Genomic DNA, 27,840 nt, shown 5'->3' on the forward strand with positions numbered 1-27,840 from the left:
TGATGTAACACGAGAAATTTAAGGACATACAAACAAGCTAGCAGCTCTCTAAGTATACTGAAGACAGTATTTATGGCAGGTTACAAATGCTGAAACATAGAAGACAGTAATGTAATAACAAACCATGCACGATGAAGCAACTGATAGCCAAAATGTATATATACTTAAAAATTATGAAGCCACTGTATTATTTATTTATGCTATATAAGCAGAATTTTATCATGACATTGTGTAACATCAATTTTCAAAAGCTTTAGCTATTTATCTTTTGTTTTTATTTATTTTATTCATTAGTACTGGTGAATGATCTATTTAGTTGTTACTAACATGGAACCAAAACGATAAATGACATTAATTTCATTGTGGTCAGGCAGCAGCGGCCTCTCAGTCAACACCCGGGAATTAAATTACCCAGAATCCTTTGCCGAGTAGACACGTTAAGTGGTTGCCACGGCAACGGGAAGCGGTTAACTTACAACAAGTTTGTTTAACGGTTAGTGAATTTTAGATGGCGACGTGTTGGTCATGAGGACATTGAGGGTTTTAAACATTTCAAACAGTAACCAAATGAGTTGAAAAACATGGTTCACCACGATTTACGAGTGGAATGGATCCGACAGCGGGTGTCTGCCGGCTTCAATTTAACGAGCTGCCCTGAATGTTTCGACGATCTCCTCAGTCGGGACGATGGAGAAGCAGAGGGGGAAATCATCCGATATCTGAACGTCGTCTCTGAGGAAGACTCGTCTTCTTGTCTCCTGTTTTTCAAAACTATGAGAGAGAAAGAAATTGAGGTTGAAGTTCCAGTTGGTGAGTTTTGACTAAATTGTCTGTTTTACTCGTGTATTAGCGGAGAAATTTCAGCCTCTGTCTTTAAGTTAATGTAGAAACTCAGCAGACAAACAAACCTGCTTTCTCTTCTCGATACTTCAGAAAAGATCCTTTAGTGTGTTGAGTGTATTTTATTGATGATTAAACCTTATTTAGTTGTGATTACTAACATTTGAACATGTGTTGATTTTATTGCGCTCACTTTTCTCTTTTTACTTTACCATAATAGTACATTGTTGATTCATGGTGTATTTCACACTTTATTGTGCATTTTGTAGCTTAGTATGTTTTCCCTTTATATTTATATTACATTTTCTATTTTTCTACAGTTTTTTCTACATTTTTCTTGGAAATTTTCTTGGATTTTTCATAGAATTTTCCTGAAATTTTATGGGAATTTTCCAGGAATTTTGTATGATTTTTTTCCTGCAAATTTTCAGGAATTTTGTTGGACTTTTGTGGGAATTTTACTGGAATTTTATGAAACTTTTATAGGAATTTTCCTGTTTCCTGAAATTTCATTGGAATTTTCCAGGAAATTTTAATGGGAATTTTCCAGACATTTTGGGGAAATTTTCCAGGATTTTTTTTTAATTTTCCAGGAATTCTATGGGGAATTTCTTGAAATTCTATGGAAATTTTGTAGTAATTTTATGGGATTTTTCCTGGAATTTTGTGGGAATTTTTCAGAACTTCTATGGAATCTTTACTGAAATTTTATGGGAATTTTCCTGGAACCATATCTTAATATTATGTGTATTTTCCACAAAAATTTCAATGAAAAAAAGAAAATTTCCAGGAAAGTTTACATGAAAAAGAAAAAGTTTTCAGGAAAATGTTAGGGCTGGGACTTTAACGCCTTAATTTCGATTAATTAATCACAGCGTAAATAACGCGTTAAATGAAATAACGCAATTTATTGCATCCTCCTCAGTTCCCTCATTTCTGGCACACCGGTAACTCTGATGAACACTCCAGCCCAGTAGGTGGCGGTAATGAACCTGAAGTCTGTTTGTAGCCATGAAGAAGAAGCACAGGAAGCACTGAGTGAAGTCAGGCACTGGTGAACAGTGAAGGAAGACAAGACTGTGCAGAAAGTTTTCTTTTAAAAATCTTCCTGATGGCAGCTTGGATAAATCCTGGTTGTGAGCAAATTGTACAACAAAGAGTTTTCTGATCACTGCGTCACTTCAAGCCGACGGTATCACCTCAATGTAAAACATGTTGCTGTTAGCACCAGAGCTAACGTTAGCTACGAGTCATGCTAACGGCTAACGGTGTAGCCATCCCATAATAGACTACTTTTCTAGACAGTGCTTGAGTTTACAGAAAGTCTTAAAATGTTGAATAAAATCGTTATGATTGCACTTAGATTTGCAGTAATCTGTGAATGTAGCAGACAAATGAAAAATTCATATAAATAGAAATGAAGCAAACATTTTTGTGGTTTAAGTTTTTACTCCGTCAAGGCTCTGCCTCCTTGGAGGAGGAATAACCTAAACAACAAAAATATCTCTTTTAATAACTTAATTATAAAATTTTGTTTATAAAAAAATACATAAATAAAAATTAATATTCCTATTAAAAAAAAAACACCAAAATTACACCATTTGTCAGACCCAGAAAAGATGAAAACAGAATGAATCTCTGGATTTTCAACTTTCTGAAGCTCCTTGAACTACTTATGCTGATTTTATGTGCCATACAGTGGAAAAAACTAAATTCAGGCTTTAAGTCATCAAAATCACTTTTTCTATATGTCCCATTTTCCTTTTTTAAAACAAATTTTAAATTATAAACATGTATATGTCTATTCATTGATTCAGCTGTCAACCACAATTTTGTTTGAATTGAAAAACTTCGCTTATTGTGTCAAATATTGCTATTTGACAAAACTGCAATTATTGCGATTAATTAATTACAAAGCCTGTAATTAATTAGATTAATTTTTTTTAATCGCGTCCACCGTTAGAAAATTTATTTGGTCTTTTTTGGCTAATAAAGTTAAAACGTGTGGCTTAGATTGGATGTAAAGAGTCCCAAAGTTCTATTTGTTTAAATATGACTACTTTAAAATAAGATGCTATATTTAGGCAATTAGTGGCAGTTTACTCTTGCGTGAAATAACGTACAAATACCATCTATCAGAGGCCACAAAGAGAAACAACGTCTGAACTTAGACGTGAAGTAGATTTGTTCTTACCTGACAAGTCGACACATTTCTCTGGGCTCTCTTGTGAGGAGGGTTTTTACTGCTCTGTATTTTGTCTTCGCTGAACACAAGAAGAGAAAGAGAGCAAACTGTGACATGACTTTTTAAAAAACATTTTTTGCTTTCAAATCCCAGTGCCTTATCTCTGAGCGTGTTTTTGAATTCATGCTGTCCTCCTTGTGTGAATGTCACACTTTTTTATATAATCTCAAGTGGTAATCTTTATTTGCATGTTTTGGATATACTACCCATTGATTATAGCTTATCTTCTAAAAAGATCACAAATCAAATTGCAGTATCATTTTGAGAGATGTCTTGCAAATCATACAGGTCTTATGTGTACAGTAAGGCAGCATCTAACTACAGTGTTTCTAATCTCAGACAACAAAAATGAAGATTCTTCAGATCCTGACAAGAAATCCCGGACTCAAAGTGGAGCAGGGAACATTTCTGATTCAGAGGAGACAAATAAAGAAAGCCCCAGCCAGGTGAGATCCAACTAACTGGACCTTTCCTAATTGCTTTGAAGTTGTGGTTGTGCATTTATGAAAATTGACAGAGATAGTTGAACTGTTTAACCCATTTGTCGTTTGGTGTTTTTAGATGACTGAGGTGAAAGTGGTTTATTACACTGAGCTTCATGTAGCAGTAAACCATCACCCTGAGAGATTTTTGAATTCTCGCGTCTTCTGCTTTCTCAGGACCACCAAGGGTGAGATGACAGTTCAATAATTACAATTTGACATTTTCAAACCTCTATTGCACTTAAAAATTATTAACCAATCCCTTTTTGTATTTTAAACAGAACCCATTGCTGAACCACTAGATATGAATGAGGCCAATATCCTGATGCCTCGGCTATTTGACATCAGCATGCATAGTGGATATCCCCTTCAGTTGCAGCAGAACTCACTTGCACATGTAAGTAAAAGAAAAAAATTCACAAACCGGCAGCAACCTCTACCAGTAAGATTATAATTCAATGTAACAACAGTAGAAAAGCTGTAAACCTCAACATATCTGCTTTTCTGAATGAATAATACCTGACGTCCAATTTCTCTGTTCCTCTTGTCAGATGTATATACCCATGCTTACTGCACAGCAGATGACAAAAACTGGTGGAGGTTATGAAAAAGAGGAAGCTTGTCCTGAGAAGGAGGCCAGTGGAGAGGATGAAGAGGAGACTCCAGTGAAGCCAAGTGGGCAGGTCAAGATTCGCGATGAGCTGCTCAACAGGATGCACAAGTTTTTGGGAGTGATCAGCACAGCTCTCCAAAGCCATCAGATTGAGGGTTTGTTTTGTTTGATATACGCATGCTCATTATGTTTCATTTCAAGAATTCATCAGTATTTTAAAATTAACAAACCACAATGTATTTGATTGAGCTCTGCAGTGTAATCAGAAACCTTTGGGCTTTCACGATATATCCTTTGTATTTCCAAGCATGTCCTTCCATGAGAGGACTTTTATAAAGACTATAGTCTGTTGTGAAGAGTGCCCTCTTAGAGCAGTTCATAAAACAATAAAATGTCTCGGGGGAATTCATTAACAGGGGAAAAAGCAAGACTTGGTTAATTTTTATTACCAGTTTCATAAAAAATTCTAATGAGATACCTTGGAGCAGTTAATAGAACAATAAAATGTCTTGGGGGGAGGTTGTCAGTTGGTGAAAAAGCTAGCTTTGGTTAATTTTTCCCACCTATTTCATAGAAATGTGTAATAAGGCATGCAATGTAAAACCAGTCTCTTTGTTCCAGATGAGATTTCACTGCACATCCCTGATCTAGACCTGGACTCGGGGATGGATGTCCTGCTTTGTGATCCAGAGATGTTAGAGAAGTTGGAGCAGTGTGTAATGAATTGGCAGACTCAGATTACCATCGTCATTGAAGAGCAGCAAAACACAAAGCCACAGGTCGGTATTCTGAAGTTCAACCTAAGTAGGTTTGTAGGCTTCACAGCCAAAGAAGCTGTAGTTCAGCTGAAGGATTTGGGGTCCAGTTCAGGATTTCGTCTCAATATATTACCAAGAAATGAAACACCTGTCAGCTCAAAATGTAAATATTCAGTAGAGGAAAACATAAAATGTACACGATGCTGTCCAATGTGAAACTTTCACTCTCCATTTCCGCTCCAGGCGCCTGACCCTATGGCAGAAATAGTGCTCTGGCAGGAACGTGCATCTGTCCTGGGTGCTCTGAGTCAGCAGCTGAAACAGCCTGTGGTGGAGAAGATCCTGGAGGTGATGACCAAAGCAGATGCAAACATCATTCAGACCCTGAATGGAACTATTACTGAACTTACTAAATACTGTTTGGAGTCGGAGGACAATGTAAGCTTCCTCAAAACACTGGAAAGACACTTCATGGTGAGCTGCCCCTTTTTTTATAAACTCATAAGATTTATTACTGGCAACGGTTATCCTACAACTTTAATTTTTTATGGAAAGGTTTGATGGACATCCCTAAGAGGAATGTGTGACAGGCGCTGGTTACTATTTATTTACAAAGCCCTAACTGACAATTTGCCATCATGTAATAGATGATCCCACAATCCTTATTTGACACGTTCAAGAGATTGTCTGGAAGACTCTATGCAAACACTAAACCTTGGAGAACTGTTTGTAGTCTTTGTGCTGCACACACTTGGAGTACTTCACAACACACATTAAAACTTAACACACTTGTCTCTATAAGTCAGTTGCTAACCATGATTACAAGCTACTACACTTTTGAATGTGGCTGTTGTTTGCTAGTTTTTAACTGTGTTCTTCTGTCCTTCATTGAATTTGCACTTATATCATCATTAAAGATGAGGCGGTGTTGTCAATGATCTCTTAAATATCAGTTAAATAAATAACTGATTACGTTACTGATGAATTATCTGCTTTTAATTGAAACTATGATAACAGAATTCTTGTGGTATCCTCAAAGTTACCTTTGTCTGTTGTAGAATCTGGCTACCGGAGCAAATTTTGGTGTGATCCTGGAGACTATCCCTGATCTGATGGAGAGCTTGCAGATTGTGTGGATGATCTCTTGCCACTATAACACAAATGAACGTATGGTCCCCCTAATGGAACGTATTGCCTGGCAACTGTGTGAACGTGTGGCTCAAGTAATTGATGTCCACACCTTATTCAAGTAAGTGTGGATGTATTTCAATTTTACAGTTAAAATTGGAGTTTATTTTACAGTGTTGTTCAATAGTCAATCAGCTTTCTTTATTCAAAAATGTTGTTTAATTGTTTCAATACGACTTAACTGTGTGTTTTGCCTTAAACAGAGATAAGAGAGAAGTAGCCATATCCAAGGTGCATGAGGCTAAGCAGGTTCTGGATCAGTGGAAGTTTTCCTACTTTGAGAGGCGTGTTGAGATTGAAGAATTTGGTCGTGGTCCACGCTGGGAATTTGACCGTAAAAGACTGTTTGAGAGGAGTGACTACATGGCTTCTGTCTGCCAGGACCTGTACAACGTTTTGCATGTCAGTGTATATACCTCACATAAATACTGACCCCTCACTTAATAACTGAACAGGTCAATGCCTATAATAAAGATCAATTTCGTGAAAGCATTCTTCTGGATCTGTGTTGTGCAGATTTTGGAGGAGTTCCACAACATCTTTGGTCCAGAGCTAAAAGGGGTGACAGGTGACCCAAAACGCATTGATGAAGTGTTGTGCAGAGTGGATGATCTGATTTTACCTTTTGAGGAAGTCAGTTTTGATCCTTTCAACATCTTTAAGATGAGCAGCTGGAAAACGATCATGCAAGACTTTGACACTACAGTTCAGGTGACTGTATTACAGAAACTATTAAATGTGGCATAAGTTAATTCAGCAGTAATAACAAGGTAGTATTAGTGTACTCCCATAATTAAATGTAAGTTTACACCAACATAATTACATAATATTATGTGTGCGGGACCTCTTTTATCTAGCTGATTAATTTTTTGTGTCTGCTCAGGCTATTGAAGGAGAGGCCATCAACTTTATTGATCAGTCTTTTAAGACACTGCGATCTTCAGCTGCTGCCTTTGAAATGTTGCTGAAATTCAAACACATCCGTTCCAGAGAGGCCGTCAACAACCATTTGATGAAAAAGTTTCATGACATCATGGCTCAGTTTTGCAAAGAGGTACTGTACTTTAAAATCAAGAAAAGGTGCTGGTTCATACTTTTCTTTGCAGTTGAAGTTCAGTTATTGAGTGTCAAGCATGATTAGACTTAGCAAAACAATGAACTTGTGTCATCTTATTTGACTGAAATCTTTGCACTTTTCCACTATTTCTGACCAGTATTGACTATTAATGATTATTATTCTCATTTACAATTATTTTGCTGCTATTGATTTTACTCCTTAAAAAAGCTCTTTTGGGGACCACAGAAACTCCTCTGTGTCAGAAAAAATGCTGCTTTTAAAGCCTTAGCTGAGTAACAGTGTATCCATGCATGTGACTTATATTGTAATCAGGTGTGCAACCCTAATTGCAGCATTGCACTGCTGCTAACTACTTCTAACGGTTACAAGTGGCATTTATTCTATGTAGCTTTGCTACATCACCATACAATTTATTAATAAACCATATAAACCCTGAAAGTTACATTTTATGGCGTCTTGTCATAAAATGCTGTACAACTATGTTTTATGGTCATTTCATAACCGTTGTACCGTTGTATCAGTAGGGTTTTGAATACAGTGACATGATCCCCCACAAGCACAAACAAGTCTTTACTGTTGTTCTTGTAGGTGGACAGCATAAATGAAATCTTTGAGTTGAAAAAGGACAACCCACCACGAAATAAGCATGAGCCTCCTGTGGCTGGAGCGATCGGATGGGCTCGATTTCTTTTCCGTCGCCTCAAACAAACCATCCTTCCGTTCCTGAAAGTGCCAGAGTTGGTGGAGAGTGAACAGGGCAAAGCGGTGAGTTTTTACCCTGTTGCTCAGCTGTGCAGGTCAGTACAAATATTAAACTTTTTAGACACCAAAATGTTATTGAAAGCCCCCTGTGATTATGCTGTATTCTGCTCAGGCCAAGGACAAATATGTGGAAATGGCACGGCATATCAAGGACTATGAAGTGGAGAAGTATAAGTGCTGGCTGCATGAGACTGAATGCAACTTGCTATTGGCAATGAAGAAAACCCTGTTGGTCATGATTACTAGTGAAAACCAAGTCCAGGCAGAAAGGGTTTGTATCTCTCATAATTTACTTACTTACTGCAGTTGGAATATTGTGTAAATTTCAGATACAGTAGCTATTCATATTTTATTATGTTAAATTCCCTGCAGGATGTCCCACCAACTGAAGGTGGCCGATATATGGTGAACTTTGCTCCAGAGATCAAGGAAATCATTTCTGAGGCACGCTACCTTGCAGCACTGGGCTACTCTGTGCCTGATTTGCCTAGAAATGTTGCTCTACAAGAGGACAGATTAATCATGTGAGGACTCACCTGTATCTCTACACAGAGTCTATGCCAAAGCTTTAATCACCCGATTTATGTAATCTCTCATTTGTTTCAAATTTGGTTTTAGGTATGTCGATGACCTGAACAGGCTTGTCAACTGTTACCACTCTGTAATGGAAAGCCTGAGTGAGGCACATGTGATTATGCTAGCCCCACACATTAAAGCTGTCCGAAAAGAGATGCTTTTTGGCTGCACAAGAATCAACTGGAATTCCTTGGGTACTGTGACTACAGAGACTGAAATGTCTGTGTAGTCTGACATAGACACACTTGAAGTTTGAGAAATTGTTTTTGCCTGTAAAACTGATATCAGATAATATTTGTTTGGTTTTAGGGATCCCTGAATTTATCAAACAAGGCATTCAGGCTGTCTCTAAGTTTGAGTCTCTTGTCAGTCAAATTCACAACAATGAGAAGGAAATTGATTCCAAGTTGCAATCATTGATGATGGCAAACTTACTGAAATTCCCAGTGCCAGATAAATCAAACGACTTACCAGGTAGAATTGGAAGAAGGATATTATTTTTTGGCTATGAAAATTTCACAGGGGTTCAAAGGTGTTGTTGCTGACTTAACTGGTTATTTTTTAAGGTGTCAAGGAGTTTTGTGAACATATTGAGAGAGAGCGGGTCAAGACCATAAATCTGCTGAGTGGGAAGTATACCAGCATTGGATTCCTCATCACAAAGACAGAATGTCTGATCATGGAAACCAGCAGTGGCAAAGCCAAATGTATGGCGAGTTATTACACGTACTGGGAACGCAAGGTGCTAGACTCCCTGATACAGATGGTGCTGAGGTAAGTATATGATGTTGAAATTAACTACTGTATGTTTTGTAATGATCACTGCATTTTTGCAGTGTAGTACAATGTCTCTCAACGAGCGTCTTCCGTGTTTTCAGGAACATACAGGCCTTCAGCATGACGCTTATGGGAAATACTGCTCTTTTCCAAATTGATGCAATCCTGTCTGCCCCGAAGATTGTGCTGCAGCCACAAAGCAATGAGATCTACTGGCTGATCATGCAGTGTGTCAGAGACTGCATAGAGAGCACCAAGGTGGGATTGTCACAATTGTTTTCTATATCACTGCATTTTAAAAAACATATATGTAATCTAACGCTGATTGATTTGACTCGATTCTGAGTATATTTTTGTGTTTTAAGCAATTTGTGCGTTGGATGCATGGGACCTGCATTGAGTGCCCTCCACAACGTGTGGGGGGTGAAGATGAGTTTGTGACATTCAGCTTCTACAGTGACATATGGCAGCATCCTCAGATCAATGAGAGCACCATGACAGTGTCCCAGAACATCCAGCGGCTGCTGCTCTCTGTGGATCGGTACCTTGTCCACTGGAAACGCTATCGGCCTCTCTGGGAAAGGAACAAAGTCATTGTCAATGAAAAGTTTGCTGCAAAGAAACCATCCTGTGTTATGTATGACGATAAGCTCCAGTTCCTTGCTCGTATTAATCAGGAGGTGATGCTGGAGCCTCCATTTATGAATGAGCACATCATCCATCTAAACCTGGAGCCTCTGGCTCACGTCGTACAGGAGATTGCTGAATCCTGGATCAGTTCACTAGGTAGCTTACTCAACAAGCCTGCCAAAAAGGATCTCTTCAGCCTGAGGGATGAATTAATGGTACTGATTCATGCGACATAGTTTTTCTAGTATTTTTATATTATATATTCTTTGGTTTTCACATGTGATGTGTCTTTATGGATGTTTTATATAACAGCAACTCTCCAGGAACCTGAAAGAGAAACCAGATACTTTTGAGGACCTGAAATCTGTCCTTAGCACCATCTCAGACATCAGGGACATGTCTTTGGATGTGGAAATGAGATTCACTGACATTCGGGAAAGATACAGAACACTGGCCATGTACAAAGTGGAGGTACTGTGAGCGTAACACTAATTTGATGTCCATTCAAAACTGATATTGTTGCCCTTGTTGCCCTTGTTGAACTTGTTTTACGTGATTTAGGTTGAAGAGGATGAATTGGAGCTGATGGCCAATATTGACCAGATCTGGAGTGATCTGTTTCTAGAAGCCAGACAAGTGGATGAAAGTCTGACAGATGTCAAGAAATCATTTACTGTGGTAGACACCTGAAACAGCAAATGAAATGTGTGTTTGGTTTAGACATTTACAGTTGCTACACTTTCTGTTCTCCTGTCACCCCACTCAAAGATTACAAATGAGAAGATTGAAGAGTTTAAACAAGAGTTGTCTGTCTTTGCTGAAAGCTTCAATATGCATGGTCCTGGAGCTGTGGGAGATAATTTGGAGAAAGGTTTGTGTGCACTTGGATTGTGCCTGTAGTTGTTATATCCAGAGGAACAATGTATGCTAAATGTTGAAGCCTAGTGGGGGAAACAGTCTCTCTCTTGTGTTCTTTGCAGGATTTACCATTATGGCAAAGTATGAGGTTGATCTTGCCAAGATTGTGGCTGGACGGCAGGAGCTAACTAATGCTGAGAAGCTGTTAGACCTACCAGTGACTGTGTACCCAGAGGTTATCAACATGCAGAAGGACATGCAGGGCTTGAGACAGATTTATGATGTATATAAAGCTCAGCAGGTAGGATATGATGACTGTCAAGTGAAAAAAAATACAGATCAGAATACATTATGCAAACATCTGATCAATAAAGTTTTTCCAGTTTTTCATATGTTTGTCTTCACACCTCTCAGGATGCGAAGGCAGACTGGTCTCAGACCTTGTGGGTAGATTTAGACATCCAGGTGCTACAGGAGGGTATTGAGGGTTTCATCAAAAGTTTGAGGCATCTACCCAAAGATGTGTGTGCCTTACCTGTGGCCTTGTTCTTGGAAGGACGCATGAAAGAGTTCAGAGAGTCTCTGCCTCTTCTGTTGGACCTAAAGAATGAGGCCCTCAAAGGCAGGTCAGTCCAAAGATTGATACAAAAACTTAAGGGGAATTAATCTGACATCCCAACCAAATCAGTTCTTACCTGAGCAGGTTGCATTTTTTGTAATTGAAGTACTCAATTTTTTAATATGGTGACTTTATGCAATACAGATGATTAGGATGTGACATCAATAGATAATGAAATACTGTATTTATGGTAGTGGTGTGTAGGAATAGGTCAAGTCAAACACTGATTAAAAATAAGTTATTTTTATGTTTCAGGCATTGGAAGGAGCTGATGGAAAGGACTGGCACTAGCTTTGAGATCAACACGGACACCTTTACCCTGGAGAACATGTTTGCTATGGAATTACACAAATATGCAAATGTCATAGGTGACATTGTCACCTCTGCTGTGAAGGAGCTCAACATTGAGAAGGCAAGCTTCCCTGTTTTTGAATGATCTCAAATTAGAGTTATCATCAATTTCAGCAATTTATCAGTGAAATCACAGTGGCTTATAAAATATATTATCCATATATGTGCGTTTGTATGTCTGTGCTTCCAGGGAGTGGAGGGGGTGGTAAACACCTGGGAAAGCATGAAGTTCAATGTGCAGCCTTATTTTAAAGGCACGCAGAAGTGTGGCTTCATTCTGGGTGCTGTGGATGAGATACTGCTGAATATGGACAACGATGTCATGAATCTACAGAGCATGGCTGGCAGCCGTTTTGTTGGACCCTTCCTTAGCACCATACAACAATGGGAGAAAAATCTGTCCCTTATCAGTGAAACCATAGAGGTCAGTGAGTGCAAGCAAATCTCCCATTGCACTTGAGCCGATCGATAAAATCCTTACTGATGACATATTTTTTTTACACAGGTGTGGCTGCTGGTACAACGAAAATGGATGTACCTGGAGAGCATATTCATTGGTGGAGACATTCGCTTGCAATTACCCGAGGAAGCAAAGAAATTTGACAACATTGACAAAAAATTTAAAGATGTGAGTGTTGCCATAATATTGGCCAGATGAAAGCAAAGTACTCTGCTACTGGAAATGTCAAAATATAATCTTCTCTTGATTTTTCTCTTTTTTTTTTTAGATAATGACTGTCACAGTGGATGGTCCAAACATTAAGAAATGTTGCCTGGTTCCCAATCGCCTAACAGACCTGCAGTCTCTGAGTGATGGTCTAGAGAGATGCCAAAAGAGTCTTAATGACTACCTGGACTCTAAACGAAATGCATTTCCTCGCTTTTTCTTCATTTCCGATGATGAACTGCTCAGCATTCTCGGGAGTAGTGACCCTTCATGTGTCCAGGAGCACATGATCAAGGTATGTGGCCACTACTGACATTGGAATAGTGATAGAAAGGACATGAGCACTAATTTTTCACTGCAGGGGATAGAACACTCTTCTTGATATTTGCCCCTCTTTGTTTCATAAGATGTATGACAACATAGCGTCTTTGAGATTTGATGTGGAAAGTGGCGGAGCTACAGCTGTTGGAGCCATGGTGTCTGCTGAGGGTGAAGTGATGGAGCTGAGGAATCCCATCCCAGTGGAGGGCAGAGTGGAGGAGTGGATGATGGGAGTACTTCTGGAGATGAGGAGGACAAATAGACTCATCACCAAAGAAGCAATCTTCCACTACTGTGAAGACAGGAGTAGGTGTGTGCAAATACTGTATGTGTTGACTGTTTTTCCAGTGTCTTTGTGCAAATGGACACAGTAACTTTGGCATTCCTGTGTTTCTCAGAGTGGATTGGATGTTGCTGTATCAGGGAATGATGGTGCTGGCTGCAAACCAAGTGTGGTGGACCTGGGAGGTAGAGGATGTCTTTCAAAAAGTGAAGAAAGGACAGAAACATGCACTGAGAAACTACGCTGATAAAATGCACAAGCAGATTGATGAGCTGGTAACACGCATTACTCAACCTCTGAAGAAAAATGACAGACGAAAGATCAACACTGTGCTTATCATTGATGTTCATGCCAGAGACATTGTGGACAGTTTTGTACGAAACAGGTAAACTTAACCTTTGCACATCTTACTTGTATTGGAAAGTGTTTTTAATGGTGACTTCATTATAATAAAAGAATAAAATAAAAACTCCAATCTATTTCCAGCATAATGGATGCACAGGAATTTGAGTGGGAAAGCCAGCTAAGATTCTACTGGGTTCGTAAATATGACAACCTATTTGTGCGTCAGTGCAGTGCTTCATTCTCCTACGGCTATGAATACATGGGGCTGAATGGCCGATTGGTTATAACCCCACTGACAGACCGGATCTACCTCACCCTCACTCAGGTCTGAAACATGTTACAAATTAGTAATGCTTACGCAGACTCCTGCAAAATGTTCTGTCAGCTTGTTTTGACAATAGTTTATCTGTGTATGTGGGTGTGTATTTGTGATGCAGGCCCTCTCCATGTACTTGGGTGGAGCTCCTGCTGGGCCGGCTGGTACAGGAAAGACGGAGTCCACCAAAGATCTGGCTAAAGCTTTAGGTCTGCTCTGTGTGGTTACAAACTGTGGTGAGGGAATGGACTACATGGTAAGAAGCCTACAGTTGAAGAGTCAAATGCTACTGAAAAATATGATTCTATCCAGCCTTACTGTACCGTAATTTTTGTTTTTCACTGCTTGTTTGCCTAAATCCCTTTACTCTATGTATGCAGGCTGTGGGTAAGATCTTTTCTGGCCTCGCACAGTGTGGAGCCTGGGGCTGCTTTGATGAGTTCAATCGCATTGATGCCTCAGTATTGTCAGTCATCTCCTCCCAGATCCAGACAATCCGCAACGCTCTCATTCTGCACCTTAAAATATTTATGGTAAGTCTGTTGCAGTGATGCGCAATGCATTAAACACTGTTTAATCTTTAATATGCATTCAAATGTATTTTACAAAGGTTGAAGTTCTGATGTAAAAATGTGGAACTGAAGAGTGCAGTTGCTGTTCCAGAGTTAGATTTTGTTTTGTATATGTTAATCCCTGCATTGTTTTAATGTGCTTTAATTGTGTCCTATGTCAAACAACTTTTGTTTTTTCTGCCTAAACATCCTCTTTCTCAATATTCACATCAGTTTGAAGGTCAGGAGATCAGCCTTGATGACCGTATGGGGATTTTCATCACTATGAACCCCGGTTATGCAGGACGTACAGAGCTGCCGGAATCAGTCAAGGCCCTTTTCAGGCCTGTTGTGGTTATTGTGCCTGACCTGCAGCAGATCTGTGAGATCATGCTCTTCTCTGAAGGGTTCCTAATGGCAAAGGTGACAGATGCACACACAAATTACATTGTTCGTTGTTTAGCTGCTGCTTTGTATGTAATGAAGAATGTACATGCATTTCTGTGAATATTATGTCTTCATTTTTGTTTATTTTAGGTGCTGGCAAAGAAGATGACGGTACTTTACAAGCTGGCTCGAGAGCAGCTGTCCAAGCAATCTCACTATGACTTTGGCCTCCGAGCTCTGAAGTCTGTTTTAGTGATGGCAGGAGAGCTGAAGAGAGGCTCGCCAGATCTCAATGAGGTATAGAGCTAAGATCATTCTGAATATTTTTTGTTTTTACATAGTGAACAGAAAAACAAAGAATTATTTGTGATCCTTCAGATATAGACTGAAGGAGGATTGCCTTTGGGAAAATGTTGCAAGATATCACAGAGATCATAAGAAAGAAATGCTGTTGAAATTTGTTCTTGGAGTATTTTATTCTAGGTTTTACTTCTCATCACTTTATATGTATTATTGGCAGCTATCTGAACTAAGCACTGTCTCTAGTTAAATTAGCCTCACTCAACCCCATATTAAAAAATATATACTAATTTGTGCTTCTTTGCTGATGAAGGACAGGTTAAGTGTTTTTAGTCTTGAAATGTTTTTCAGTTTAATCCTTGTGAACATAAAAATCTCCTTCTTTTGCCACTTCTGTATTTCTGTCTTTCCTCTGCAGGATGTGGTGTTGATGCGTGCTCTCAGGGACATGAACCTGCCAAAGTTTGTGTTTGAGGATGTCCCTCTGTTTCTCGGGCTGATCTCTGATCTGTTTCCTGGCCTTGACTGCCCTCGTGTTCGCTATCCCAACTTTAATGATGCTGTAGAACAGATCCTGGAAGACAACAGATATGTCATGCTGCCTAACCAGGTTATTTATCTGTTTTAGATTTGATCCATTGTGTTACAGTCAGGATTTAGTTTAAGCATGTGAGTGTCTACACTAGTTGCTGATACCTTATTCTTTATCCCGTCTGTGGTTTCAGGTCGATAAAGTGGTGCAGATGTATGAGACGATGATGACCAGACACACGACTATGATTGTGGGACCGACAGGTGGAGGGAAATCCGTTGTGATCAGCACATTATGCCAAGCTCAGACCAAGTCAGTGTCAGTATACATCACATCTCTGATCTTTTGTATGAACAGTAGTAACCTTTGTTTTTCTCTCACTGTTAGACTGGGATTGCAAACCAAGCTTTATCCCCTGAACCCTAAAGCCATGAGCGTCATTGAACTTTACGGTATTCTGGACCCGGACACTCGAGACTGGACTGATGGGATCTTATCCAACATATTCCGTGACATCAACAAACCTACTAACAAAAAAGAGCGGAGGTAAAAAGTTAAAAGTTTAACGATGAATTTGATCTGTCGGTTGATTAGCATGAGTAATGTGTCAGTGAATCTTTCGTACAATTAAACACTGAGAGGAGAAGAAGACAGAATTTCTGTGAACACGACATAACGGCAGGATCTTTGACTCACAGGTACATCCTGTTTGATGGGGATGTGGACGCTCTGTGGGTTGAGAACATGAACTCAGTGATGGATGACAACAAGCTCCTCACTCTCGCCAATGGAGAACGGATCCGTTTACAGAGTCACTGCGCCCTGCTGTTTGAGGTTAGTCTGAATTTAAAATTGCTGTTAGCAGAATACCCCTCCCTGCACCTTTTGCAAAGCAACTTTTAGATAATTTTGTAGTAAAAGATGATTTTTACAGGTTGGAGATCTGCAGTATGCTTCCCCTGCTACTGTTTCCCGCTGTGGGATGGTATTTGTTGACCCAAAAAACCTACGATATACCCCATACTGGCAGAAATGGGTGAACAACAGACCTGTTAAGGTATAAGAAATAAATGTATTCACTATTTAACAAATATATGTTTTCATAATTTGATTTTAATATCTCAACAACATATTTTCTAGGAACAAGAAGTGCTCAACAAGCTGTTTGAGAAATATGTGCACAGCTCCATTGACATGATTGTGGATGGTATTGTTGGTGGCAAACAAGGTCAGAAACTGAAGACTGTTGTCCCTCAGACAGATCTCAATATGGTATGTTAATCTCATACATCTCAAATCTACTGCAGTACCTGCATTATTGTATGTAAACAGAGATACCTGAATGAAGATTGGTTTTCTCCCATATTCAGACTTCTTGAATTAATCATACATGTATTGATGGTGTGTTCAGGTGACTCAGTTGTGCTTGACACTGGATGCGCTGATTGAAAGTGAGAGCAACAGTGCTGAAGTCTTGGAATGTTACTTTCTGGAAGCTCTGTATTGCTCACTGGGGGCTACATTGCTGGAGAGCAGCAGGGTCAAGTTTGATGAGTTCATCAAAAACCTTTCCAACTTGACTACAGTGCATGATGAAACAACCCTGGCTGGACCTGGTGAGATCCCAGGTAAAGAGCAAAGTTTTGAAATTGATTATGCATGTTTATACCCATTTACGTTACGTCTGAATGTGGGTTAAATTTATTCTTGTTAGTAGAGATGATATAATACGAGATTTAAAAAAAAATCATCCCCTGTCATTGAAAGTTAATAGACTGGATATTTTATTGTTTTTATTCTTCACAAAAATATGTGCAAGTGTGTTTTATTGTGTTACTTACTGAGAACAAATGACTGCATCCACACAGGATATCTACCATCTCTGTATGATTTCCATTTTGATGGAGCACAGCAGAAGTGGGTTTCTTGGAGCTCCCTGGTGGCCAAATACATTCACAACCCTGAAATGAAGTTTGCTGATATCCTAGGTAACATATATGTGAGATGTGAAGTGAAGACAAATTTCACGTGAACGCATGCTTTAGAATTTGAACTTTTTGGGTGTGATTCCTTCACATTTCCTTTGTGTTTCTGCTCCAGTGCCAACTATTGACACAACGAGAGCTGGCTGGATCCTGGAACAGATGGTGAAGATAAAGAGGCCAGTGCTACTGGTTGGAGAATCTGGCACTTCTAAGACTGCCACTATTCATAACTTCCTGAAGAACGTGAATGCAGATACAGGGGTAAATTTAACATCTAACAATATAACATCTCTTTTCTTATGTTGTTTGGGGTTAAATATCTCCCTTTCTGTTTGTAGAGCACGCTGATCATCAACTTCTCATCCAGAACGACTTCAATGGATCTGCAGAGAAACTTGGAAGCCAATGTGGAGAAAAGGACCAAAGACAGCTACGGACCTCCTATAGGGAAGAGACTGCTGGTCTTTATGGATGACATGAATATGCCAAAGGTACCTGCCAAAGGATATTCTATTCTATTCTATTCTATTCTATTCTATTCTATTCTATTCTATTCTATTCTATTCTATTCTATTCTATTCTATTCTATTCTATTCTATTCTATTCTATTCTATACTATTCTATTCTGTTCTATTCTATTCTATTCTATTCTATTCTATTCTATTCCAAGCTCCAAAGTATTATATTTCCTTCACTGTCCTAAGTGATGGCTCTTGTGTGTTTGAAATTTTTGTAATACACTTGAACAGGTGGATAGTTACGGCACACAGCAGCCTATTGCACTTCTGAAGCTGCTACTGGACCGAGGAGGCATATATAACAGAGGAAAAGAGCTTAACTACAAAATCTTGAAGGACCTTGACTTTATTGCTGCTATGGGGAAGGCAGGAGGTGGGAGAAACGAAGTGGATCCTCGCTTTGTCTCGCTCTTCAGTGTCTTCGGCATCCCTTTCCCCACAGTGGAGTCCCTCCAGCTTATTTATGCTTCCATTATCAAAGGCCACACCTGGGTGAGTATCTCTTTCTTACAAGACAAATTAAAATCTCAGCAAGGGTTGCCTCATTATCGGATTTTAATTACATGATTACTATAGCCAAAAGAATTCCGGATAATACTGTAATATCTATAGAATTTTAAAAAAAAATGCTATCTGTCAAATTCATCTTTACTTTGTTTATTGTGTATTTTGTCTCTTTTTTTGGCAATCAGTTACAATTGAAATACAAGTCAGTCTGTAACTGCATTTCTACTGTATGTCAATCCTCTGCTGAAGTGTCAAGCAGTTTGTTACTGGTGCTGGATTATTTACAATGTATCATTTATGTATTATTAACATATCAATTATATCAATATTTCATTTTTGTAACACAGTCGTCAATACCAGTACATTGTGACACCTCTTTTCTCAACCACCTATATCACTTAGACTTTAACCTGATAACCTATTTTAGCAATTTGAAGATGCCATCCAGAAAGTTTGTGATAAAGTTACCTTCTGCACACTGGAACTCTATAACACCATCATCAAAGATCTGCCACCGACTCCCTCCAAGTTCCACTACATCTTCAACCTGAGGGACCTTTCCAGAGTCTACAATGGACTGACCCTCACTAAACCTGACAGGTCTGACTGGCTCATTCACTCTAGTGACAGAATAACACTGGTGCATGTTTCTAAATGTCTTCCCTGATTTCTCTAAAACAGGTTTTTGACTGTCACCCAATTTGTGCGGGTTTGGAGAAATGAGTGCCTGAGGATCTTTCACGACAGACTCATTGATGAAACTGATAAAACTTTGGTAATAATTGCTACTTCTAATAACAGATGTCTCCTACAAGTTTTCCATTGCATTGACAACATCAGAACGTGTGTAATTACAAATGTAGACTCAAAACCTACCATATTTTAAATTATTTCTTTTGCTGCAGTTCTCAGCTGTACCCAGTGTGCTTTTGCCTCCAGGTCCAAGGCCACATAAAGAACCTGATTGAGGAGCATTTCAAGTCAGAAATGGAGGCGGTCATGAGGGACCCAATTCTGTTTGGAGACTACAGAACAGCCCTCAGCGATACTGAACCAAGGGTCTATGACGACATACAAGACTATGATGCTTCCAAAGCCTTTTTTCAGGTATTGTCAAGTCCTTAACTGTGTGGGCTCTATGTTGTTTTTTTCAATGTAATAAATAAGCAATAGCTTTTTTGGACATTTGTTTCAACATTTTGCTGCCTGCTATAGTGTCTTTTGAGAGACCATCAGTGTTTGTCTCTCTGCAGGAAATTCTAGAGGAATACAATGAGAACAAGTCAAGGATGAACCTGGTGCTCTTTGATGATGCTCTGGAACATCTGACTCGGGTTCACCGCATCATCCGCATTGATCGTGGCCATGCTCTGCTTGTCGGTGTGGGGGGCTCTGGAAAGCAGTCCCTCACTAAGCTCGCTGCCTTCACTGCCGGCTGTGAGGTTGTGAAATACAGATACATTTCTACAGGCCTTTACTTCTAGAGAAAAAAAGTCATATACTATAAACTGAAATTGCAGTTAAAGAAGAGCACATGCACTTTACTAACATGTTCACCACTAGGTGACACTGTCTACCAATGTGGAAACAGTCTTGTAACTGAAAGGTTACTAAAGAAGAGGAATAGAAAAGGAAGACAGTTTCCAAGGTTAAACAGAATCGATGTGTTGTCACAAATAAATTAGAAGTTTTTGTAATCCAATCTGTTTGTCCCAGGTATTTGAGATAGCATTGAGCAGAGGATACAATGAGTCGAACTTCCGTGACGACCTGAAAACATTGTATTTGAAGCTTGGCATTGAAAATAAGAAGACAGTATTCCTCTTTACTGATGGTCATGTTGCCGAGGAAGGCTTCTTGGAACTCATTAACAACATGCTCACCTCAGGTTGGATATCGGTCTAGTCTCCTGACCCACACTTGATTCATCTTTCTTAAAAGCTACAGCTGTAATACTCAGATCATACTCTCACTTTTTAGGCATTGTTCCTGCACTGTTCCCTGATGATGAAAAGGAATCAGTTCTCAACCAACTTCGCGATGAAGCTCTTAAGATGGGAGCAGGTCCTTCTAAGGAGAGTGTATGGCAGTACTTTGTCAACAAGAGTGCCAACAATCTGCACATTGTTTTAGGCATGTCTCCAGTGGGAGATACCCTGAGGACACGCTGCAGGAACTTCCCTGGTGAAAAATGAGTCCAACTTTCAAGTTTCACTTGACTTGGTATAATTTCTGATTTAATTTCACTAGCTTTGTGTTCATTTTTTTTTAGGACTAATGAACAACACTGTGATAGATTGGTTCTTGCCATGGCCTCCACAGGCACTACTTGCAGTGGCTCAGTCTTTCCTTGGTTTGTAATTATATACATTTAAATTTATTTATTTATTTATTTATTTTATTTTTATTTTTTACATGACTTTGTCACAGAAAAGGGTCTTTCTTTATATAGTTGGATGAGACCAACAGCTTCCTTTGTCTTTGTACAGGTGAAAATCCAATGATTCCTACTGCCCACTCTGCAGCAGTTGTAGATCATGTATGCATGGTCCATAGCTCTGTGGGTGACTACAGCAAGCTATTCTTGCAAAAACTGAGACGTTGCAACTATGTTACACCAAAGAACTACTTGGACTTCATTAGCACCTATTCTAACCTCTTGAAGGAAAAGGACGAATATATCCTGGGTGAGAAGATGAGCAGTGTCATAAATTCAATGCCTCTGTTGAAAGAGTTTGCCTGGTGCCACATGACTATTGTTTATGATGATATATGACACTGTTTAACTTGTTCTCTTCTGTTGTAGCTCAGTGCAAGCGTCTAGAGGGAGGTTTAGACAAACTAAAGGAAGCCAGTGAGCAGCTGGCTGAACTGAATGTAAAGCTCGCTGATCAGAAAGTTGTCCTCGCTGAAAAGGCCATAGCTTGTGAAGCCCTGCTGGATGAGATTACCACAAACACCACCATAGGTCAGTGAGTATCTGCATGTCTTAAACACAGTGTCCTCTAGCCTATTCAAACTAAGCACAGCTAATACAAACCACTTAACAATGACTTTTCCTTTTAGCTGAGGAGAAAAAGACTATGGCAGAAGACAAAGCCGAAGAGATTGAAGAGCAGAACAAAGTCATCGCCGTTGAGAAGAAAGAAGCTGAAAGTTCTCTGGCTGAAGCTCTGCCAGCATTAGAAGCAGCACGCAATGCCCTGCAAGATCTGGAAAAATCTGATGTCACAGAGATCCGGTAAACTTCCCTCCTTCTGAAGAACATTGTTCTCATTCTGCTATTGAAAAAATTGCTAAAGAACAATTGACAAACTCACCTTTCTAAATGGTTAGTGAAACAATGTAACAATACAATACCCATACTGAACCTCTGCAAAGAAAACTGATTATAACCCAAAACATACTGTATAGCAGGTGATATTCTAGAAGGTTCAATCCCTAGACCCTAGAGGGATCAATCATACAAGACCACGGCTTAACACAATTAGATTAGATGCAATATATGTGGTAAACAGTCCTCTCCCTCTATCTGACTCTTCTTGTTGGTCCATTATGCAGCTCTTTTGCCAAACCACCCAAACAAGTACAGGTAGTTTGTGAGTGCATCCTGGTGCTGCGTGGCTACAAAGAAATCAGCTGGCAGTCAGCAAAGGGGATGATGTCAGAGGCTAACTTTCTGCGCTCACTGATGGAGATGGACTGTGATTCCATCAATAACAACCAGATCAGAACTGTAAAAGGTGAGTTGACCTCATGATCGATGGAAACCTACCGTTAAGACTGCAAATAATAATACCTAATGTACTGCATATGATTTTTTATTTGCCAAATAATCCACATTTGTTTTCTTTCTTTTCTGCACTTTCACCTGGCTAGGCTTTCTGAAGAACCTTCAGACAAGCTTTGAGGAGATGCAAGCAATCAGTAAGGCTGGATCAGGAATGCTCAAGTTTGTTGAGGCAATCATGGGTTACTGTGATGTTGCCAGGGAGATAAAACCCAAGAGAGAGAAGGTAATGTAAGTTTTATAAGTGATGTTACACAATGCTCTATTAGAAGAAACACAGATAAATGAGCCATGTTATTATATTATTTTTAGGTGGCACGCCTAGAGAAGAACTTCTTTCAGAGTAAGCAGGAACTGGAGAGCATTCAAAGTGAGCTTAGCGGCATCCAGAAAGAGTTGCAGGCTCTTGGAGAGAAGTACCAAGCTGCTACTGAAGAAAAACAGCTGCTACAGGAGGAGGCTGAGGTCATGGAGAGGAGACTGATAGCTGCTGACAAACTCATCTCTGGTCTGAGCTCTGAAAATGAACGGTGAGGTTCTATAATATGAAACACTTGCAATTATATGAGTAACCAACCGTACTAAAAGTAGTTTCTTATTTTCAATCTCCTTTTCTTACATTTTGTCTCCACCTATCTCTCTTTTCCACTGCTTTTTTAAAAACTGTGTCCCATCTCAGGTGGACAGATGACTTGGACGAGTTGACGCAGCGCCGCGTACGTCTCCTGGGTGACTGCCTGATTTGTGCTGCTTTTCTGAGCTATGAAGGGGCCTTCAGCTGGGACTTCAGGAATGAAATGGTGTATCAAGCATGGGTTCAGGATGTACAGGAGAGAGGCATACCCCTGAGTCAGCCTTTCAAAGTGGAAAACCTTCTTACTGATGAGGTAGAAATCAGCAGGTGAGGAGTTTCTGCTCACAGCATTTAGAAACTCAAAGTAGAAAAAAAAAGATATTTTGTAGTATACATTTGCCATTTTGAATAATGAGACCAACAGGAATCAGGCATTGTTTTGTTGTGTTTGTTGTATTTGGTTGGGCTGCATTCAATACTGACTACAGAGAACTATGAGGCTAACTGTATATATCAAATAAACCCTGTGTGACAGATGGGGCTCCGAAGGTTTGCCTCCAGATGAACTGTCGGTGCAAAATGGTATCCTCACCACCAGAGGGAGCAGATTTCCCATGTGTATTGATCCTCAACAGCAAGCACTCAACTGGATTAAGAAGAAGGAACAAAACAACAACCTCAAGGTACATAAAGTTTCATGCTTATCCAAGTTTCAGAATGGTTGCTTTAGGCAGCCTTCCACTGCTCCAGAATGACAAGGGACCATGACAGCGGCATTATCTGTTTTGCCCCAGGTCTCATCTTTCAATGATCCAGACTTCCTGATACACCTAGAAATGGCCATCAAGTATGGCTTCCCATTCCTTTTCCAAGATGTGGATGAGTACATCGACCCAGTGATTGACAATGTCCTGGAGAAGAATGTAAAAGGAGCTGAGGGCAGACAGGTGGTCATGCTGGGTGACAAGGAGGTGGATTACGATCCCAACTTTAAACTGTACCTCAACACCAAACTGGCTAACCCAAAATATTCTCCATCAGTGTTTGGAAAAGCCATGGTCATAAACTATACTGGTGAGTTTTTTGGCATCACAGCCATGGTTGTTATCTGTTTCATTTGCCACCGTGGTATGTCAGTGTGTGTGTGAATGGGTGAAGGAAAAACACATTTCAAAGTGCTGTGGGACATAAGGTTTAAAGAGTGCTTGGGCAATGGGTATTAAGTCATTTTTCTGTTTGTTTCTGTCCACTTATTGTATCTATGTTATGTGCAGTGACTCTTAAGGGTCTGGAGGACCAGCTGCTGAGTGTTATAATGGGCTTCGAGAAGAAGGAGCTAGAGGAGAAGCGCGAACACTTGATCCAAGAGACAAGCAGCAATAAGAAGCTGCTGAAAAAACTTGGAGACTCATTGCTCAGAGAACTGGCGACCTCTACAGGCAACATGCTGGATAACACAGAGCTCATTCACACATTGGAGGAAACAAAGTCAAAAGCCAGTGAGGTCAGTTTGGTTTAAACAAGCGTCAATGAACTCATGGCAGAAGGGTAATTTCAGCAACATCTCTAATCCTGTTATTTTCCTTGTTTGACATTGTGATCATCAGGTGTTTGAGAAACTACAGTTGGCTGAGAACACGTCAATGGACATTGATAAACTCAGAGATGGGTACCGACCCGCAGCCAAACGTGGTGCCATCCTGTTCTTTGCACTGACAGAAATGGCTTTGGTGAACAACATGTACCAGTACTCACTAGCCTCATACCTGGAAGTGTTTGACTATTCACTGCGAAAATCTCTGCAGGACTCTGTCCTTCACAAAAGACTGGAGAACATCATGAACACTCTCACGTACAGTGTTTATAACTATGGCTGCACAGGTAAAAAGAAAGAAAAGAATACTAATGAATAATGCAATGAATCGGAAAAAAACTTATTTGAAGGTGTTTATGATTACTCTGTAGATTATATAACCCTAACTGGCTGTACATCTCTAGGGCTGTTTGAGAGGCACAAGTTGCTCTTTTCCTTCAACATGACCATCAAGATTGAGCAGGCAGAAGAGAGAGTACCTCAGGAGGAGCTGGAGTTCTTTATCAAGGGTAAGAGATCCAGAGAAGTTGAACTTCTCCCAAATATTTAGGTACATTACAGTGATCACAGACATATGCACACAATGTTCAAAGCAGATTTTCATGTTTTTCCACTTCAAGGTAATCTATCCCTGGAAAAAAGCCAACGCAAAAAGCCTTGTGACTGGCTTCCAGATCAGGGCTGGGAGGACATAGTGAAACTTGCAGAGCTCTTTCCTGAACCGTTTGGCTCTCTGCCTGATGACATTGAGAAAAATTTCAGTGACTGGAAATCTGTAAGTACCCACAGTGTCAAAAATCACTACAGAGTCAGCTGAGACTGTAAGTGTCTTTGTTTTTCTCTTCAGTGGTACGACTTAGATGGACCAGAACAGGCTCCATTTCCCATGAAATATAAAGAGAACCTGTCAGCCTTCCAGAAGCTGCTGCTGCTGCGCTGCTTCCGTGTTGATAGAGTCTACAGAGCTGTGACGGACTATGTCACTGTCACCATGGGAGAGAAGTGAGACTGTTTCTTTTGCAATAATGCAGCTAAAGTTACAAAAATCTGTATGTATTGTGCAAATGTTTTAGGCACAAACTAGTAAAGAGAAGATGCCTTTAAAAGTAATGGCTTGAATAGTTTTTATTTGAATAATTATTTTATACACAATGCAATAAGCAGAAAAACTATATTAAATTACATCCATGTCCCGCCTTTAAAACACTGTCAATTTCTACAGTTTTGTGCCCAGTTTTTTAAAGCACTTGGCAGGAAAGTTGTTCCAGCTGTTCCACGGTTCTATTGTGGATTCAGCCTGTCTCAATGTTGTCTGTCTCTTCATGTACACTTCTGTCTCTTCAGGCTGACTCACTGATGCAGCACAGGCTGATTCTTTGTACTTCTTGTTACTTGAGATAGCTCTTAATGACTCTAGCGCTATGTTTTAGGTTATTGTCATGCTGAAAAATTAATTTAAATCAGATGCCTACTTCATGGTCTAAAGTGTAGCTAAAGAGCCTGAAACTTTTGCACAGACTTAAATGTACTATTACTGTATATAAAATGTGTGTACATAAAATACATTACTATGGTGAAGGTCAAGCTGACTAAACAGATTTATGTGACAAAGTTTACAGATATATAATTATTTCAACAGAAGTCAATGCATCCTTGGTTTTCCACACGTTTCCTTGTATTCCTACTCAGATATGTGCAGCCGCCTGTGATCAACTTCGATGCAATTTATGAGCAGAGCACACCTTTCTCCCCCATTGTCTTCATCCTGAGCCCCGGCTCTGACCCAGCCACTGACATCATGAAACTAGCAGACAGATCAAGCTTTGGAGGCAAGTTCAGGTTCCTCGCAATGGGCCAAGGCCAAGAGAAGGTACTGAACACTGCTTTTCCATGTCACAGTTAAAATATTTGAAACATTCATCACTAACTAATCATGCAAAATAGCAATAAAACCAATTTAAAAATTGAAAAAGTTGAGGGTTTTTTTTTGTCTTCTGTTCCTGTGGTAAAGGTGGCACTAGATTTGCTGAAGAAGGCAGTGACGCATGGTCAGTGGTTGATGCTACAGAACTGCCACTTGCTGGTGAAGTGGCTAAAGGAACTGGAGAAAGCCCTAGAGAGTATCACCAAGCCCAACCCCAACTTCCGCTTGTGGGTCACCACCAACCCCATCAAGGACTTCCCCATTGGCATACTGCAGAAGTCTCTAAAGGTTACACACATTTTCTTCTAATCTTCTATTTTGTTTTCTTTGGATTTCTTATTGATAGCACGGCTAACATTAAAGGTTTGCAATGAATGCAACAATTATCCTGTATGTGTGTGTTCTTTTTAATATGTGGGGTAGATGATATTTTTTCATTTCCACCACAACAAAATGACAGAATTGTTGCATACTTCCAATACATATCAAATATTTTTTTAAGTAACTAGAAAGTTATCTCTCCAAATCTCCTTTTAACGTATTGATAATCATTTGAGAAAATACTAGGAGCATCTTTCAAATATACCCATGTTTTTCTGTTCCATAAGAAAGGGAGCTCTTGTTAGGAGAAAGCAGTGGTACTATATTAAGAACAGAGAGGATTTTACATTTTTCTGTACGGTTACATGTGCTTTAATATTGTGTGCAGGTAGTGACAGAGCCACCCAACGGTCTCAAGCTGAACATGAGAGCCACCTACTCTAAAATCTCCCAGGAGTCCTTTACTGCGTGTCCACACCCTGAGTTCCGCAGCCTGGTCTACGTGCTGGCCTTCTTCCATGCTGTGGTACAAGAGAGACGCAAGTATGGAAAGATCGGCTGGAATGTCCCCTACGACTTCAGCGAGTCCGACTTCTTTGTAAGTGGTGCAGGAGTCTAACACTATGTTGGAAATAAGATACATTTTTTGACTTATATTCTCTATTTGAATAGTATAATATCAGCTTTATCACACTTTTCAGTAGTTTAAGCAATGCTGTGCTTTACAGGTGTGTATGGAGATTCTGAACACCTACCTAACAAAAGCTCATGACCAAGGAGACAGCAACATACCCTGGGGAAGTCTTAAATACCTTATTGGGGAGGTTAGAATGACCTGATTGTGTTTCATATTGTGTATTGTCATGTATATTGTATATGTAATATTCTGTTAGCTAATGCTGCAAGGTCAGTATGTCTGCATAATGTTTCATTAGGTGATGTATGGTGGTCGAGCTATAGATAGCTTCGACCGCAGGATCCTGACTGTCTACATGGATGAATACCTTGGAGACTTCCTCTTCTACACCTTCCGTCAGTTCCACTTCTTCAGCAACAAAGATGTCAATTATAAGATCCCTCCAGCTGGACCAAAGACAATATATGTTGGTCAGTTGCTGTTTTCACTACTTCATTTCTCTTACTTTAGA

The 27,840-nt window shown here is 39.7% G+C and overlaps 1 protein-coding gene across 1 annotated transcript in view; it reads left to right on the top strand.

Annotated features, from left to right (window-relative positions):
• Positions 1 to 572: 572 nt before the first annotated feature.
• Positions 573 to 27,840, top strand: part of dnah10 (dynein axonemal heavy chain 10) — a 29,797-nt gene continuing 2,529 nt past the window's right edge. The window contains exons 1-72 of the mRNA XM_023281183.3: positions 573 to 810; positions 3,425 to 3,531; positions 3,647 to 3,755; positions 3,849 to 3,964; positions 4,119 to 4,335; positions 4,802 to 4,959; positions 5,182 to 5,412; positions 5,997 to 6,187; positions 6,330 to 6,528; positions 6,643 to 6,837; positions 7,010 to 7,180; positions 7,793 to 7,969; positions 8,079 to 8,237; positions 8,339 to 8,490; positions 8,585 to 8,736; positions 8,852 to 9,016; positions 9,109 to 9,316; positions 9,421 to 9,577; positions 9,685 to 10,164; positions 10,262 to 10,420; positions 10,511 to 10,627; positions 10,718 to 10,820; positions 10,930 to 11,108; positions 11,222 to 11,433; positions 11,682 to 11,838; positions 11,968 to 12,201; positions 12,283 to 12,405; positions 12,506 to 12,739; positions 12,852 to 13,075; positions 13,164 to 13,433; positions 13,535 to 13,718; positions 13,831 to 13,965; positions 14,090 to 14,242; positions 14,495 to 14,683; positions 14,798 to 14,944; positions 15,366 to 15,557; positions 15,673 to 15,791; positions 15,867 to 16,025; positions 16,178 to 16,313; positions 16,414 to 16,536; positions 16,620 to 16,751; positions 16,891 to 17,107; positions 17,348 to 17,467; positions 17,580 to 17,725; positions 17,803 to 17,955; positions 18,214 to 18,474; positions 18,917 to 19,089; positions 19,171 to 19,264; positions 19,429 to 19,596; positions 19,743 to 19,931; positions 20,206 to 20,377; positions 20,470 to 20,673; positions 20,762 to 20,842; positions 20,979 to 21,176; positions 21,296 to 21,457; positions 21,556 to 21,730; positions 22,051 to 22,232; positions 22,369 to 22,505; positions 22,592 to 22,809; positions 22,959 to 23,180; positions 23,389 to 23,536; positions 23,648 to 23,927; positions 24,128 to 24,357; positions 24,461 to 24,734; positions 24,852 to 24,956; positions 25,068 to 25,222; positions 25,295 to 25,449; positions 26,137 to 26,317; positions 26,459 to 26,659; positions 27,081 to 27,290; positions 27,421 to 27,516; positions 27,628 to 27,799. Of these exons, the coding sequence (XP_023136951.2) occupies positions 582 to 810; positions 3,425 to 3,531; positions 3,647 to 3,755; positions 3,849 to 3,964; positions 4,119 to 4,335; positions 4,802 to 4,959; positions 5,182 to 5,412; positions 5,997 to 6,187; positions 6,330 to 6,528; positions 6,643 to 6,837; positions 7,010 to 7,180; positions 7,793 to 7,969; positions 8,079 to 8,237; positions 8,339 to 8,490; positions 8,585 to 8,736; positions 8,852 to 9,016; positions 9,109 to 9,316; positions 9,421 to 9,577; positions 9,685 to 10,164; positions 10,262 to 10,420; positions 10,511 to 10,627; positions 10,718 to 10,820; positions 10,930 to 11,108; positions 11,222 to 11,433; positions 11,682 to 11,838; positions 11,968 to 12,201; positions 12,283 to 12,405; positions 12,506 to 12,739; positions 12,852 to 13,075; positions 13,164 to 13,433; positions 13,535 to 13,718; positions 13,831 to 13,965; positions 14,090 to 14,242; positions 14,495 to 14,683; positions 14,798 to 14,944; positions 15,366 to 15,557; positions 15,673 to 15,791; positions 15,867 to 16,025; positions 16,178 to 16,313; positions 16,414 to 16,536; positions 16,620 to 16,751; positions 16,891 to 17,107; positions 17,348 to 17,467; positions 17,580 to 17,725; positions 17,803 to 17,955; positions 18,214 to 18,474; positions 18,917 to 19,089; positions 19,171 to 19,264; positions 19,429 to 19,596; positions 19,743 to 19,931; positions 20,206 to 20,377; positions 20,470 to 20,673; positions 20,762 to 20,842; positions 20,979 to 21,176; positions 21,296 to 21,457; positions 21,556 to 21,730; positions 22,051 to 22,232; positions 22,369 to 22,505; positions 22,592 to 22,809; positions 22,959 to 23,180; positions 23,389 to 23,536; positions 23,648 to 23,927; positions 24,128 to 24,357; positions 24,461 to 24,734; positions 24,852 to 24,956; positions 25,068 to 25,222; positions 25,295 to 25,449; positions 26,137 to 26,317; positions 26,459 to 26,659; positions 27,081 to 27,290; positions 27,421 to 27,516; positions 27,628 to 27,799 (12,733 nt within the window). The 5' untranslated portion in view covers positions 573 to 581. The remainder of the gene's footprint in view (positions 811 to 3,424; positions 3,532 to 3,646; positions 3,756 to 3,848; positions 3,965 to 4,118; positions 4,336 to 4,801; positions 4,960 to 5,181; positions 5,413 to 5,996; positions 6,188 to 6,329; positions 6,529 to 6,642; positions 6,838 to 7,009; positions 7,181 to 7,792; positions 7,970 to 8,078; positions 8,238 to 8,338; positions 8,491 to 8,584; positions 8,737 to 8,851; positions 9,017 to 9,108; positions 9,317 to 9,420; positions 9,578 to 9,684; positions 10,165 to 10,261; positions 10,421 to 10,510; positions 10,628 to 10,717; positions 10,821 to 10,929; positions 11,109 to 11,221; positions 11,434 to 11,681; positions 11,839 to 11,967; positions 12,202 to 12,282; positions 12,406 to 12,505; positions 12,740 to 12,851; positions 13,076 to 13,163; positions 13,434 to 13,534; positions 13,719 to 13,830; positions 13,966 to 14,089; positions 14,243 to 14,494; positions 14,684 to 14,797; positions 14,945 to 15,365; positions 15,558 to 15,672; positions 15,792 to 15,866; positions 16,026 to 16,177; positions 16,314 to 16,413; positions 16,537 to 16,619; positions 16,752 to 16,890; positions 17,108 to 17,347; positions 17,468 to 17,579; positions 17,726 to 17,802; positions 17,956 to 18,213; positions 18,475 to 18,916; positions 19,090 to 19,170; positions 19,265 to 19,428; positions 19,597 to 19,742; positions 19,932 to 20,205; positions 20,378 to 20,469; positions 20,674 to 20,761; positions 20,843 to 20,978; positions 21,177 to 21,295; positions 21,458 to 21,555; positions 21,731 to 22,050; positions 22,233 to 22,368; positions 22,506 to 22,591; positions 22,810 to 22,958; positions 23,181 to 23,388; positions 23,537 to 23,647; positions 23,928 to 24,127; positions 24,358 to 24,460; positions 24,735 to 24,851; positions 24,957 to 25,067; positions 25,223 to 25,294; positions 25,450 to 26,136; positions 26,318 to 26,458; positions 26,660 to 27,080; positions 27,291 to 27,420; positions 27,517 to 27,627; positions 27,800 to 27,840) is intronic.

The sequence above is a fragment of the Amphiprion ocellaris genome, chromosome 6 (genome assembly GCF_022539595.1).
Source record: "Amphiprion ocellaris isolate individual 3 ecotype Okinawa chromosome 6, ASM2253959v1, whole genome shotgun sequence".
Classification (NCBI taxonomy): domain Eukaryota; kingdom Metazoa; phylum Chordata; class Actinopteri; family Pomacentridae; genus Amphiprion; species Amphiprion ocellaris.